The sequence below is a fragment of the Selaginella moellendorffii genome, unplaced genomic scaffold (assembly GCF_000143415.4).
Source record: "Selaginella moellendorffii unplaced genomic scaffold, v1.0 SELMOscaffold_13, whole genome shotgun sequence".
NCBI classification, from domain to species: Eukaryota; Viridiplantae; Streptophyta; class Lycopodiopsida; order Selaginellales; family Selaginellaceae; genus Selaginella; species Selaginella moellendorffii.
In genome coordinates, this window is record NW_003314274.1 from 2,120,496 (window position 1) to 2,134,178 (window position 13,683).

Genomic DNA, 13,683 nt, shown 5'->3' on the forward strand with positions numbered 1-13,683 from the left:
AACCCTAAAAATGTATGTGTGTTTCCCACGTGTTTGCCAGCTGTCAATTTGCCCACGTCACGGCCGCCAGAAGTTAGGGTTCTTAAAGCCCTAGGTCCAGTCAGCGCAGGTTTGCCGATGCCAGCGCGGCGCTTGTGATCCTAGTCCGCGGCACAGTCATCCGCGCGCCATTACACACACAATCGGAGCACAGATCGAAGTTCCAAGCTCTTCTCGCGCCAGCGCTCGCCAAATGCCTCCTCTTTGATCCATTCCAGGGTTTCTAGAGCTAAAGGGTAAGCGCTTTGGTGTTCTTTCTCGCAGCTTGGGGTGATTTCTCTAGGATTTCTTCCCAGATGGGTTCTGGCGACGCGCCCCCTTCCAGTGCGAAAGCTTCAAAGGCAGCGCCGCCGCCTCCTGCTCCACCTCTTCCTCCTCCTCCGGCCACTTCTTCCCAGGTTTGTTCGTTAAAGCCTTTGTCTTTATCCCATTTTATAGTTGACACAAACGAGTGAGTGCTTAGGAAACTCACACTCCAACCTCGTGGCCACAAGTAAGAGCATGCTTCTCACTCTGTCGATTTGAGCTTGTGACTAAGTCGAGTTTTTCCTTCCTTTTTCTTCTGTGTAGGGATACTATCCTCCTCCTCCAGCGCCGGGTGGAGCACCACAAGCTGGCTACTTTCCTGTGTGGCATGGACAAGTACAAAGCTTCCAACTTTCTTGGAACTAAGTAGCTTGGCTGATCTTTTATTTTTCTTTTTCTTCGCAGCATATGCAGCCTATGATGTATGGACATTACGCAATGTACCCGCATGGAGGCTACCCATACGGTCTCGCTGGAATGGCGTCTCCTCCCGGCAGTGGAAATGACGGGGTAATGTATCCAGAAAACAAAAGGAAATCTCTAATAAACATTGTTTGCTGTGATTCTCAGGCTGCGGAAGGCAAGTCATCCAAAAGTAAGAAAAGGAAGACGAAACCAGAAGCTGCTGTTGACAAAGCAATTGCCCCGAGGTTTTTGCTGTGCAATCGGGCTGTTTTTGTTTTTGGTGGATTAACGTTCTGACTGGCAGAACCGAGGAGAGCGACAGTGATGGTTCTCCCAGTGGAAACAGTGACGAGGACAAGGTATGACACGTTTTGCCTTTGCTAAGGCTGGCGTTTTGTTGGTCCTACGCAGACGGAGAACAAGAAAAACAGTAGCGAGCAAGGGACAGAGACAACTAATGGGTTTCAGTACACAGGTTGTTATCAAAACCACTCCTTTTCTTTTAGATTTGATTAGCGAGAACAAGTCCAGGTGTAGATTTCTGGAATGGTGGTCAAGGAAAGCAGCGTGCGTCCGGAGCTATCGTTCCAGCCGGGGCCCTGGAATCTGACATGATGTTACAAGTACGCATCCTGGCTCGATATGAACCTTTACTAATAAGTTCTTCCTTTAAATCTCAGGATGAACGCGAACTTAAGCGTCAGCGTAGGAAGCAATCTAACAGGGAATCAGCAAGGCGCTCGAGGCAAAGAAAACAAGTTAGTCTCTTTCTCTTGTTTTCCTTCTCCCTTTTCACAAGCACGTTTACATTTGGTTTTGACAGAAAGAATGCGAGGAACTGAGCCACAAAGTGGAGGATCTAACCCAAGACAATGAGAGGCTGAAAGCTCAGCTAGCAGATGTCCAGGAAATAAAGCGGCAACTCGAAGAGGAGCGCGACTCTTACCTGGTAAAAGCTTTCGTTTTCTCTTTTCTTGTCTAAAGTTCTCTGATTTCTAGGAGCAACTCCAAGCTTTGCAGCAGCACGGGGACTCTCCCAAAGCCGCCGAGCTACACAAAAGCAAGCAAAGGGACCAGCAAGGCTCTAGCTCGCCCATTGTACAAAACAATCAGCAGCAGCATCTGCCAGAGATTGGATAGCAACGATCTATAGCGTGTACTATGACAGAACCAAACACGTTTAAAAAGCTTCCCTTTTAACATTTTTTAAAAGGGTCCAGTTCAGAGGTTTAGGGCTCCTCGGAGATTTTAGGGCTCTGCAGTAGCGGGAATGGCATCAGTGTATCCATCCGGGCGAGCGCCACCAGCAAGGAGCTCACAGCCGCCGCCCCCGCCTCCTCCTTACGGTAGTAGCAGTAGATCGCATTCGTCGCAGCATCAGCCTCCTCCTCCCGGATCGCAGCAATATCCGCCAGGGCCTCCGCCCGGCGTGCCACCGTATTCGTCAGGTACGAGCTCGGGCTATGGCGGCCACTATTCCGGAGGGGGAGGGCATCACCATCAGCCGCAGCGCCCCAGTCACCACGATAGGCCGCCGGGCGGCGGCGGCGGCGGCTATGGAAATTATCCTCCTCCACCACCACCGCCGTCGTCCTCTTCCTATCCGGCTCAAGCGCCAGGGAGGAATCCCAGCTCCAATTCTTCGAGTCATCCCAATTCGGGTGATCACCATCAACAGCACCAATCTCACCCTGTGAAGAGGGAAACCGAGGAGGAGAGACGCGAGAGGAAGAAGAAGGAGTATGAGATGAGGAAGCAAAGGGACGCTAAGGCCTCGGCTCACCACTCTCAGCAGAAGCAGCGGATAGAGAAGAAGCCATCCGTTGTGCCGGACAAGGCTGAGAACCGGTTGAAGAGACCATCCACCTTTCTTTGTAAGATCAAGTAAGTTCGCGGATGTGTGTTGCTCGAATTTCTTACACACTGGGTGTTTTCTTTCTCCAGATTTAGGAATGAGCTGCCGGATCCTGTATCACAACCAAAGTTGCTTCGCATATACAATGATAAAGACAGGTACATTTTGGTCTTGATCGATTTGTTCCAGGACGTTGCGCTGATTGTTTCTCCCTGGTTTTAGATATTCAAAGTATTCTATTACATCAATGGAGAAAACCTTCAAGCACAAGCTTTACGTGGAACCAGACCTTGGTATCCCATTAGATCTTCTCGACCTCAGTGTATACAAGTACGTGGCTTTGCATTTCTAGATGTTGGATTTACGTTCAGACTTGCAGTCCGCCAAAGACGAAGGCTCCTCTAGATCCTGCAGACGCAGAGCTTCTCGTGGACGACGAAGTTGGAGTGAAGCAGAAGGCTGAACTAGCGAGGAGAAAAGAACGGCCTACTGACAAGGGCGTGGCCTGGCTGGTGAAAACTACATACATTTCTCCTGTCAGTATGGATCCTGCTAAGCAGGTAAGGCTTACTTTTTTCGTCTTCTTTCTTTACTTCATGTCCGCCTTCATGCTTGTGTTCAGTCGTTGACGGAAAAACAAGCCAAGGAGCTGAGAGAACAGAAGGAGGGCCGAAAAGGTCCAATCAATGACAGGTGAAGGATCAACGTTGTTGATCAATTTCACAGCACTCAATGCTTTTTCTTCTTGGCAGAGACCACCAAATTCAAGCCATTGAGGAAACTTTCAGGGTTTCTAAGATGGAGCCTGTACATCAAACCAAGCCCGAACTCAAACCTGTGGAAGTTTTACCTTTACTACCAGACTTCTCCAGGTTAAGCATGCAGCTTTCTCGTTTATTATCCTGATTTTGTTTGCTTCTGTAGGTGTGGCGACCAGTTTGTCCATGTAGTTTTTGACACCGAGCCAACCGGGGACTCGGAGCTCTACAGCAAACTTGATCGGAACACAAGGGACTACCTTGAATCTCGAGTACGGTTTCCATTTCAAAACGTGCAATTCTTACTGGTAAATTGGGGTGAAACAGGCGGTTGTAAAGAGTTACTCGTTGCCCAAGGAAGACGGTAAGACGGAAAAGTTTCTGGGCTACATGGTTCCAAAACTAGATGAGGTATTCTTTATTCATTCAGTTATATTTCAAACCTGTGTGTTTTGTACTCAGGCGCATGACGACGACGATGAAATTCCCTATACCTGGATAAGGGAGTATCAATGGGATGTACGTATAGTTTTCTGGTGCGAAAGTATGTCTCATTCTCTTGAAACTCCAGGTCCGTGGAGAAGATGCTCGAAATAACTACGTCTTCTGTTTTGGAAAAGATGCTGTACAATACTTGGTACAAGAAAAATCTGGAGTCGTCTCTAGTATAACAATCTGAACATTTTATGCAGCCAATCAGCTCGAAGCTCATACTACACAAGAAGAAGGCTAGGGAGGGCCGCTCTAAAGACGACGTTGACAATCAATTTTTAGTTCCGTCGAGCGTTACAGTCCGTCGAAGAGACTTGACGGAGGAAGAAGAAGACCAACGAGAGTCCATGCGAAGAATCTTCATGGATGTAAGTCGAAGGTTATGAGTTTTGGTTTCTAGAGACTGAGAGCGCGGTTTTTTTTTCGCAGGGCCGCCTAACTGAGACAGCGATAGAGGAAGAAGCTCCAACGACAAAGAGCAACAAGAGACCCATGGAAATCGAGAGACACTCCACGAAACGAAGACGGCCGTCTTACCAGGAGGAAACAAGAGAGGCTAGCGAAGACGAGGACGTCTCTATTTAAGCGTGCTTTTGGATTTGGACAAGGAAAGCAAACCAAGCTCTGCCAGCGGCGCTTACCAGGTACACAGAGACGCGCTACAGCCATACAACAAAGAGAGAGGGGGAGTTTTTTGCTTTTGGTTTTTAAATTCTTTCTCGTGACGCGAAGTCAATCGCGCTACTGACCCGCAAATCGGCAGCAAGGCAGAGCTCTCGGCTGGCAGAGAACATCACAGAATCGCGAAGATGGTGAACGAAGAAAAGAAGCGACGATGACTTCAGTGGTTCTCGTTCGCGAGAAGACAAGATAGAAAGAAGAAAGGAAGGGTTGGCTTGAGTGTACATTATGGCAGTTAGTACTGACTGACAAAATGCCATGGCAATAAAGTTCCAGATTGCAATTGAAATCGCCCATCTCTCTTGTTATAAGCTTTGTCTTTTTTTTCTTTTTTTTTCCCTTCTTTTCATGTGAGGAACTTTTGTTGTGTTGTGTGTGCGAGTCTGCCTGTCCTTCGGTGGTGGTGCCAATGTACCACACAGCTCCTCTTGGAAAAGGATATGGTCAATGCGCAAAGCGCGTTATCGGCTGTTAGCCTATCGCCTCTTTCGAATCTATTCGATTGTAACTCCAAAAGGAGCCTGTCTGTCTATTTCTCTCGTAGCATTTTCTTTCACAGGCGACCATTGGAGCATTTACGGAACTTTAACTTGGTTTTTTTTTTTTCCTTTGTTTCCTTCCTCTTCAATTTTCTTGCAGTTTTTCTCGTTTCTTCGCCTCGCTCGCTAGCTGTAAACTTGCTTGATTGCACTTTGCTCTCCTTTGTCAAAAAGGCATACCTGGCTCCCTGCGAGAATGTCCAATGTCCATGTCTCTCTCGCTTCTAGAATGCAAGGAAGAATTAAAAAAGACTTGGAGTTTCCCAGAGGAAGTTCTTTACAGAGAAACGAACTCCTAGTCCGCGTGATGCATAAATTCTCTCCCGTCCGTACCTGTCGTACGAGCTGTTCACCATGTGAATCCCCGCGAGGTTTCTCGCAAATCTTGTTTTTCTTTTGTGGCCACCTTTGATTCGCTTCGTATCTTTGCAACAGCGCCGGTGGCGGTTTGGTGCTTGTCGACGTAGCCAAAATCCCCAAATCTTTCCATCCGTAAGGATCGGCTGCGTGGTTGTCTTTAAAAAACGTAAAATTCCGCGAATCCTTGTCATGCTCTCAAGGCAAAAGCTCGAGAACCAACACCGGTCAACTGCACTACAAAAACTCCACTGCGGCGATCTCTGCATTACTTCGTTTCACCCAACACAACAATGTTGTCACCTTTTGTCAAATTTCTTGTTTTTGTTTAGTTTTCTCACACACACATGTTACACATAGAAAAGGATGCACAAGTCAAACAAAAGTATGATAAGAGTGTGTAACTTTTGATGGTACCGCCCACATTCATAAGCTCGAGCTTGTGCTGCAGACTAGACTGATCCTTGGAAGAGATGCATTTTGCATTTTGCATTCTGCATCTCAGGACAAGACCTGTTTGGTGCTCATTTTCAATTTCAAGAAACCAAACAGATTACAAGATCAGGATCAACAGTGTAGTGCACCAACCATGTTCTGGGTGAACCTTCTTGTAAAGCTTTCGTTTTTTTCGTTGTTTTAAATGCAATTTGTTTGGAGTGACCATGTGAAAGGAGGGCCTGCCCTGCACAGTGACAAGTTAGAAATGGCTGCGCTCTCATGTGACCGTGGCAGCAACAAGCTGCCGTATCTATCACACCATATGTACCAGAGATATTTTTCTCCTTTCTTAGTCTCGAGCAGTCGATACTCGAGAGAAGAGAGAATCCAAGAGTTTAACACCACAGGGAGAAACATCACCAGGTTTGACCCCTCGAGAGACTGGAAGGAAAACAAACGCGTAATGTCGGTGTTTGCCTCTCAACTCGGTATAAAATTGTTGAAAACAGCACATACATGTAGATATATCCGGAACGAATAGTCAGAAATTAAAACGACTGACACAGAGAGAAAGAGAGAGACACGAACAAGACGAAGTTCCCTCATGCTCTTTTCATGTGCTGCTTGTCTGAAATTTTCTTCTGGATCGTCATCTAGCTAAAGATCTTAGACTTGTTTTTCTTTTTTTTCTTCGCCTCACAATTATATAGGATCCAATCCAATCCAACAAGGCAACAGAAACAAGTTGGATATTCCCAAGCTCTCTGAGTTGCTGTTTGCTAAATGATTATAATTCCCATGTTGTGCCATGTTAGATCTAGCCTAGGATGGATAGAAGGCATGCATTGCATTCTGATCTAGGGTGTGTGTCCTTGTGGGATTTGCTGCTCCAGAGTGGGGCCTGGGCTGCTCCCAGTGACATGACACCATTGCGTGCTCCGTTTTGTGCTCTCCCTTTGGTGCCTTGCAGATTAAAACCACGTAACGTTCAAACCATCTTCTTCATTTCTTTCCCCTTCCCCAAAGACCTTTTCCCCCTTCAGAAAATACAAAACTTGAGTAACATGGATATGAAGTTTGGGCATTTGTCTTGCTTGCCTCAAAGTCACCACATCAACAGTGGAGTCACTTGCGAAACAGGAGCGGCGGACCCCAACTGGAGATTGAACCGGGGGCTTAGTACTAAAGGATTCGTGGAAACTATGACCCCCCTTTGTACAAATCCCTGGTGTCCGAAGGACTTGCTTGCCCAAGTTGGCGCTCCACAGTTGCGGAATTAGTTTGGGAGCGGGGCCATGCCCCCACAAGTGGGGGTTAAAAGTAACAAGATATTCCCTTTACCGGGTCCGGGAACTGTGGCAGCATCGCGGGGGAGTGTTTTTATGATTGTCTTGGCTAGTCTAAGTGGTGGCGGCACATTTGGAAAACATGACGAGGAGCACAATGCCTTTGGCATGATCACCACCACCTTTGTGTTTGAACCTGAGCCCGCCCGCCCCCCGCCCGCCATCCAGCTTTTAAATTACATTTCATGAACAACGGCAGACACCAAGCACGAATGGGGGCTTGTATTTTATCTGGTTTTGTGCGGCTGGTGGTGGTGCGTGGTGGTGGGTTTTTTTGTTTGATTAGGCCTAATTGATTAGCTTTGGATCAACTTTTGATTTGTGGGTGGAATATGCTGTTGTTGGCGGCAGGAGCAGCAGCAGAGCAGCCAGATGGTTATAAATGCCAAGCAGGTGAGCCCTATTTAATAGTCTTTGACCCATGCCTCTTTTTTTTTTTTTTTTCTTCAGCCATGCAAGCAAGCAAGCAATGCTACTACAAAACAAGACTACACACAAAACTCTCAGGACAAGTGGACAACACACACAAACGAAGCGCCAAAAAGAGAAAATGAAAATCATCTCATTTCTTGAGCAGAATTAACCAAGACAATGCAGCAGGACACTGACTCTGACTGTCCTGAATGAATGGGGTCGCAAATTAGAAGGAGAAGAAGAAAGAAGAAGAAGCTGGGAGGAAGATCACTCCCTTGTGTGTGTCTGTCCGTTCGCCATAGCCAATAAGAACCCTAAAAACTGGACGGGGGGTGGAAGGGAAAGCGCGAGAGAATTCCCTCCGTTGGGTTGCCCGGAAGAGACGACTTTGAGGTTCTGTTTGTTGAATCCGTCCGACATGCTCAACGGTTGCGGGACCCTCGAATTTTCTCACTCTTCGCGATTTAAATCTCTTTGTTTTTCCTATTTTTTTTTCTCTCTAGCCAGCCAGCCCAGCTCTGTTCCTGCTAGTAGCCATTTCCCGCTCCTCCTTTTAATTGCTACTCGTCGAAGTGCATAGAAGTAAAGTTTTGCGCTCATTCCCCTCAGAGCTCCAGACGAAAAGAGTGTTCTTCTCTTCTGTGCTCGTTCTCCACTGTTCCTTCTCCCTTCTTGTTCGTTGTTCTTGAGGTTGCTCGCTTAATTGGTGCTGGAATTGTATCGCGAATCCATCGAGAATGGGGAGGCCGCAGCGGTACCGGGGCGTGAGGCAACGCCACTGGGGCTCTTGGGTCAGCGAGATCCGACACCCTCTGCTGTAAGCTCCGCCCAAAATCCAGAGTCTTTTCTCTTGTCGCTCGGGGAAGATAGCTGAAGAACAGAGCTTGCATTGTCTCTCTCTCTCTCTCTCTCTCTCTCTCTCCCCCCCTCTCGTCTATTTCACGGCGAAAGAAAGAGAGGAGTGCTTGGTCAATTCCCACTTTAAAAGATGGCCTGCATTGTCCAAGTTAGAATCTAAGAAGGAACACCTTTTCCCTTACTCTTTACTTGTCGAGAAGTCTGTAGATCAATCCAAAGTCTAGAGCTCCGCAAGTGTTGATCGATCGGATCTCCATGGTAGACGAGCAGCGGGCAGGATCATCTTAGATTTTTCTTTCCTTGTCTTGCTGTTCTTGGCGAGGATTGATGGGATTCCTTGAATGCAGGAAGACGAGAGTGTGGCTGGGCACATTCGAGACCGCCGAGGACGCCGCCCGTGCCTACGACGAGGCCGCCAGATTGATGGGAGGCCCCCGGGCAAGAACGAACTTCCCCTACGATCCCAATGCGCCGCCACATCCATCCTCCTCGACGCTCCTCTCCACGCTCAGCGCCAAGCTCAATCGATGCTTCTCCTCCTCCTCCTCGTCTTCCTCCTGCTCCACCGATCCCCACAAGAAGGATCCTAGGGTTTCGCAATCCCTGACGTGCTTGCGCCTGGATCCCGAGCAATCCAACCTGGGAATCTGGCAGAAGAAATCGGGCAGGCAGCCCGAATCCAACTGGGTGATGAAGGTACACTTTGGAAGCCAGGGCGGCGGTGGCGTGAGCAGCGACATTGTTCTTCCCACCGATAATCCCGCGCCGCCACAGCCGATAGAGCACAAGAAGATGAAGAGCGAGGAAGATCTGGCCACCGAGATGATCGAGGAGCTCCTCAACTTCCCGGATTCCTCTTCGCCGTCGTCGAGCACGAGTTCCTCCGAGGCGAAGAACCCTAATTTTTCTTCCTCCGATCTCCTCCACCATATACTCGTATAGAGGATCGAGCAGCGCTGGGCACACGATCGAGAGAGATCGCCGGGGCTGCTGATCTGGAGAAAATATTTCTTAGATTTAGCTATACTATCGGGGCTAGAACCCTAATTAATCGTTCTTTGTTCTAGCAATGGAAGCGCGATTCGCGAAGGTTTCTCTCGGATTGTCTGATCTTTTCTTGACCATTTCCTTCGAATCGCAGCTCCCGAGATTCGTGACAGTGACGATCGAGGTCCCGCGCCGGAGCTTCGTGAAGCGGCGCGTCGATGGATCCGTGGATTTCATCGCGCCGCTGCCCTGCCCATTCAATTACGGCTCGGTCTCGTCGATCCCAGCTCCCGACGGTAGGGGTAAATCTCCATCGCTTTTGGATCGACTGTTCACGGCAATCCAATCCACAATGCAGGTGATCCACTGGACGCCCTTGTTCTTGGCGAAATCCTCCCATACAATGCCGCTACCACGCACCGGGTCGTGGGCGTCGTTCGATTCACCGACGCTGGATTCACGGACAACAAGCTCGTTTGCGTCCAGGCCGATCGAAATCTCAAGCGCAGGAAGGAGGAGCTCCTCTCAATCTCAATGTGGCGCAAGAAGAACTCCAGCGCCGCCGCCAAAGCCATGATCCGAGAATCCATCGACGACGATCATCTCCGGCTCCTCGATTACTGCTCGCTCACCGCCTTCTTCGGAATCTACGCGATTTTCAAGCGGGGGCTCAATGCAGCCAGGGGCCGTGGCGGCGAGACGGTGTTCCATGGCGTGGAAATCTTCCCTCCATCGCCATAGCTTCCTCCTCGCATGACCCGGCACTTGGCGGGATCTCGGCCGTCGGATATTTTAGGGTTTTTCTGTTTTGGTGGCAGCATTCTCTCTGGAGGGGTAGCGATGGCGTCCGCGATGACGAGGTTGGGAAGGAGGGGGATTGGCTCCGCGCGATGGAGCTCCATGGCCGTGGCTGGGCAGCAGAGCAGGGCCAGCCACAGCTTCACGCTCCCGGATTTGGATTACGACTATGGCGAGCTGGAGCCGGCCATCAGCGGCGAGATTATGAAGCTCCATCACACTAAGCACCACCAGACTTACATCACGAATTTCGTCAAGGCGCTGGAGCAGCTGGAGCAGGCCGAGAAGGATGGGAATGCCGAGGCAATCGTCAAGCTCCAGGGTGCTATCAATTTCAATGGAGGAGGTAAGCGTAGCTTCTGGGCACAGGAATCTCACTTTTCCTTACAATCTTCCTTTTGTGTTTTCTTTTTTTTTTTCCTGTCTTTACAGGACATGTGAATCACTCGATCTTCTGGAAGAACCTGGCGCCCTCAAAAGTAAGCTAGATCTGCTGGGCACAAAACTTTTCTTCTCTTGTGATTTTTAGAGTGGAGGTGGTGAGCCACCAGAGGGAAAGCTTGCTTCGGCGATCAAGGACGAGTTTGGATCGCTGGAGAAACTTATCGCTAAGATGAATGCGGATGGAGCTGCTCTTCAAGGCTCTGGATGGGTGGTATGTGTCTTTCTTTTTTCTTTTATCTTTCATGAACTCTATGGCTTGATCAGTGGCTGGGACTGAACAAGGATCTCAAACAGCTTGCTGTGCAGACCACTGCGAATCAGGTCTATGACGGCGCGTTGTTTCCAGTCCTAGATTTCTCTAAACTTTTAAAGTTGCAGGACCCTCTTGCGTCGAAAGGTCTTGTGCCTCTTCTGGGAATTGATGTGTGGGAGCACGCTTATTATCTCCAGGCATGGACTGATGTAAAATCGATTTAGCTTTCTAGCAGTGATGTTTTTTTTTTCAGTACAAAAATGTCAAGCCGGACTACCTCAAGAACATCTGGAAAGTGATCAACTGGAGCGACGTTTCTAGCAGATACGAGGCAAATTTGTAGGTTTCTCTTGGTTTTCCGAGGTTTGTATCATCACACCAAATAAGGAGAGTTTCTTCCACACAAGATGCTAATAGGATATTCGGCGAAGGCTAATTTTTACTTAGTATTCGAACTCGTGACCTCCTTAGGTACATTTTAGGGTTTTAGAGAGAAGCAATGGCGGAGGTGGAAGTGGATCGGCCGCGGATGCTGGCGCTGTCGGAATATCGCAGGAAGAAGATGCAATCGCGCGAGTACCAGGCCAGAATACGAACTAGTGAGTGGTTTCGATTGATTTCAGGGCTCCAAATTCAAGTCTTGCAGTCCGCGATAACCTGAGGGCATCGAAGAAGGAGTTTGAGAAGACCGAGGACGATCTCAAGGCGTTGCAGAGCGTCGGGCAGATTATAGGCGAAGTGCTGAGGCAGCTCGACAATGAACGCTGTGAGTACTTGGCTTGGCATCCTCGTTTGTGATCTAACGTTTCTCTTCTCTCTTTTTGCTACTTGTCTGTAGTGATTGTCAAGGCAAGCAGCGGGCCGCGCTATGTTGTTGGGTGTAGAAACAAAGTCGACAAGGAGAAGCTCGTTGCAGGAACTAGGGTAGCGCTCGACATGACTACTCTCACGATCATGCGAGCTTTGCCGAGAGAGGTACTGTGTTTCTTGCGCTCTAAGCGATTACCATTTTAATACTTGTGTTTGTTTAGGTGGATCCCGTTGTGCACAATATGCTCCATGAAGATCCAGGCAACATCAGCTACTCGGCTGTCGGGGGCCTCAGCGATCAGATCCGGGAGCTGCGAGAATCCATAGAGCTTCCGCTTATGAATCCGGAGCTCTTTCTCCGTGTTGGTATCAAGCCGCCGAAGGTAAATTGCGAGCTTAACTTGTTCTTGTTATCAATATTTTCAACTGTTGTAGGGAGTGCTGCTATACGGGCCTCCAGGGACAGGAAAGACCCTACTGGCGAGAGCTATTGCAAGTAACATCGATGCTAACTTTTTGAAAGTAAGTTTTGAAAAGCTTGAAGTTCTTTGCGTGCTAAGGCTGTCTACGTTTACAGGTGGTGTCGAGTGCTATCGTCGACAAGTACATTGGTGAGAGTGCTCGGCTAATCCGTGAAATGTTCGGCTATGCTCGTGATCACCAAGTATGTCGCGCTAGCTTATCAAAACATTGACATTTTTCTTTTCCTTTGCAGCCGTGCATCATTTTCATGGATGAAATCGACGCTATAGGCGGACGGAGGTTCAGTGAAGGTACCAGTGCTGACAGAGAAATCCAAAGAACACTTATGGAACTCTTAAATCAGCTAGATGGGTTTGATCAGCTTGGAAAGGTAGGGATTGAAAGTTTCTCATGTTCTATATAGTTGGCCTCTTGTCCAGGTGAAAATGATCATGGCAACCAACAGACCCGATGTCTTGGATCCAGCGCTCCTGAGACCTGGTCGTTTGGACCGAAAGATCGAGATTCCGTTGCCCAACGAACAAGGGAGGATCGAAGTGTTGAAGATTCACTCCGCTGGTATCCTGAAGCACGGTGAAATTGACTATGAGGCCATTGTGAAGCTCGCCGAGGTACTAGAGCCTGTCCTTCGTTTTCTATGCTCATGTCTCTCATGTTACCAGGGATTCAACGGGGCTGATTTGAGGAACGTCTGCACAGAAGCTGGGATGTTTGCCATCAGAGCGGACCGTGACTACGTGATCCAAGAAGACTTTATGAAGGTAAATGCCGTTCATATTATCCTTTTCATTCTCAAATGTGTGACTTCCAGGCCGTGAGGAAGCTAAACGACGCCAAGAAGCTGGAATCAAGCGCTCACTATAGCGCAGACTTTGGCAAGGACTAAGGACATTTTTTTCTTCCTTTATGCTAGCTTTTTCTTACAAAGTTTATGTCTCGTCTTGGATAAGCTCCTGGATAAAGCTAGGATCCACGTCGAGGATTGGGTGAGGTTCGAGCTTACAGCGAGAATAAGATTGGGTGCTGTAGATTGCATCGGAGGGGAAGGAGCGAGCCGTGGGCTGGCCATTGGGAGCGATAAAGTGGTGTGGAATTTCCTCCAGGCTCCGGCTCTCCAGCTCCAACGCCAGGCGGAGCTCCTTTTGGCGGCGGCGCTCCTCGGCCACATCTTTGAGCCTCTGGCGCTGCGCTCGCTCCATGAGCTGTCGCCTCTTTCGCTGCTGCTTTGCCCATTCCCACTTTGTTATGCCGCCAGGAAATGTTCGAGGGCCCCCGCCCATCATCTCCACCGCCAATGCAGCCATGGTAGTCAAAACTGGACTTGCTTGTGATTAAGAAATACTAAAAATTTGAATATTCTAACAAATTTTATCTGGTGTCTAATTAGTGCAACTCTAAGAAATGAAATGAAATATTTAGT

The 13,683-nt window shown here is 48.6% G+C and overlaps 5 protein-coding genes across 9 annotated transcripts; all 5 read left to right on the forward strand.

Moving 5' to 3' along the window:
* The first annotated feature begins 89 nt into the window (after positions 1 to 89).
* LOC9646266 (G-box-binding factor 1) lies at positions 90 to 1,974 on the forward strand. Of its 2 annotated transcripts, none has more exons than XM_002969788.2 (12): positions 90 to 275; positions 336 to 437; positions 503 to 532; positions 610 to 681; positions 751 to 855; positions 916 to 995; positions 1,055 to 1,109; positions 1,162 to 1,225; positions 1,282 to 1,373; positions 1,431 to 1,508; positions 1,574 to 1,699; positions 1,750 to 1,974. In XM_002969788.2, exons 2-12 carry the CDS (start codon positions 336 to 338, stop codon positions 1,888 to 1,890), a joined length of 945 nt encoding a protein of 314 aa, XP_002969834.2. In that variant the 5' UTR covers positions 90 to 275; the 3' UTR covers positions 1,891 to 1,974. The 2 variants fall into 2 exon arrangements, with proteins under 2 accessions (XP_002969834.2, XP_024530398.1); XM_024674630.1 differs by having other exon boundaries at positions 1,288 to 1,373.
* A 1-nt stretch (position 1,975) lies between these two features.
* LOC9645590 (protein PAF1 homolog) lies at positions 1,976 to 4,825 on the forward strand. 2 transcript variants are annotated; one of them, XM_002969789.2, is made up of 12 exons: positions 1,976 to 2,634; positions 2,695 to 2,763; positions 2,828 to 2,935; positions 2,985 to 3,165; positions 3,228 to 3,298; positions 3,358 to 3,477; positions 3,530 to 3,635; positions 3,691 to 3,774; positions 3,826 to 3,882; positions 3,935 to 4,000; positions 4,056 to 4,223; positions 4,285 to 4,825. In XM_002969789.2, exons 1-12 carry the CDS (start codon positions 2,021 to 2,023, stop codon positions 4,438 to 4,440), a joined length of 1,800 nt encoding a protein of 599 aa, XP_002969835.1. In that variant the 5' UTR covers positions 1,976 to 2,020; the 3' UTR covers positions 4,441 to 4,825. The 2 variants fall into 2 exon arrangements, with proteins under 2 accessions (XP_002969835.1, XP_024530396.1); XM_024674628.1 differs by having other exon boundaries at positions 3,691 to 3,882.
* A 2,943-nt stretch (positions 4,826 to 7,768) lies between these two features.
* On the forward strand, positions 7,769 to 9,554 carry LOC9645666 (ethylene-responsive transcription factor WIN1). Its single transcript, XM_002969790.2, has 2 exons — positions 7,769 to 8,447; positions 8,836 to 9,554. The coding sequence occupies exons 1-2, from the start codon at positions 8,368 to 8,370 to the stop codon at positions 9,428 to 9,430; spliced, it is 675 nt and encodes a 224-aa protein (XP_002969836.1). The 5' UTR covers positions 7,769 to 8,367; the 3' UTR covers positions 9,431 to 9,554.
* Positions 9,555 to 9,695: 141 nt separating this feature from the next.
* Positions 9,696 to 11,376, forward strand: LOC9645667 (superoxide dismutase [Mn], mitochondrial). 2 transcript variants are annotated; one of them, XM_024674632.1, is made up of 7 exons: positions 9,696 to 9,771; positions 9,834 to 10,619; positions 10,706 to 10,752; positions 10,803 to 10,928; positions 10,982 to 11,038; positions 11,096 to 11,167; positions 11,224 to 11,376. In XM_024674632.1, exons 2-7 carry the CDS (start codon positions 10,229 to 10,231, stop codon positions 11,311 to 11,313), a joined length of 783 nt encoding a protein of 260 aa, XP_024530400.1. In that variant the 5' UTR covers positions 9,696 to 9,771; positions 9,834 to 10,228; the 3' UTR covers positions 11,314 to 11,376. The 2 variants fall into 2 exon arrangements, with proteins under 2 accessions (XP_024530400.1, XP_024530399.1); XM_024674631.1 differs by having other exon boundaries at positions 10,982 to 11,167.
* Positions 11,377 to 11,445: 69 nt separating this feature from the next.
* Positions 11,446 to 13,193, forward strand: LOC9645668 (26S proteasome regulatory subunit 10B homolog A). Of its 2 annotated transcripts, XM_002969792.2 has the most exons (10): positions 11,446 to 11,569; positions 11,617 to 11,736; positions 11,809 to 11,945; positions 12,002 to 12,163; positions 12,216 to 12,302; positions 12,358 to 12,444; positions 12,496 to 12,633; positions 12,683 to 12,874; positions 12,926 to 13,024; positions 13,075 to 13,193. In XM_002969792.2, the coding sequence occupies exons 1-10, from the start codon at positions 11,470 to 11,472 to the stop codon at positions 13,147 to 13,149; spliced, it is 1,197 nt and encodes a 398-aa protein (XP_002969838.1). In that variant the 5' UTR covers positions 11,446 to 11,469; the 3' UTR covers positions 13,150 to 13,193. The 2 variants fall into 2 exon arrangements, with proteins under 2 accessions (XP_002969838.1, XP_024530397.1); XM_024674629.1 differs by having other exon boundaries at positions 12,683 to 13,024.
* The last annotated feature ends 490 nt before the right edge of the window (positions 13,194 to 13,683 follow it).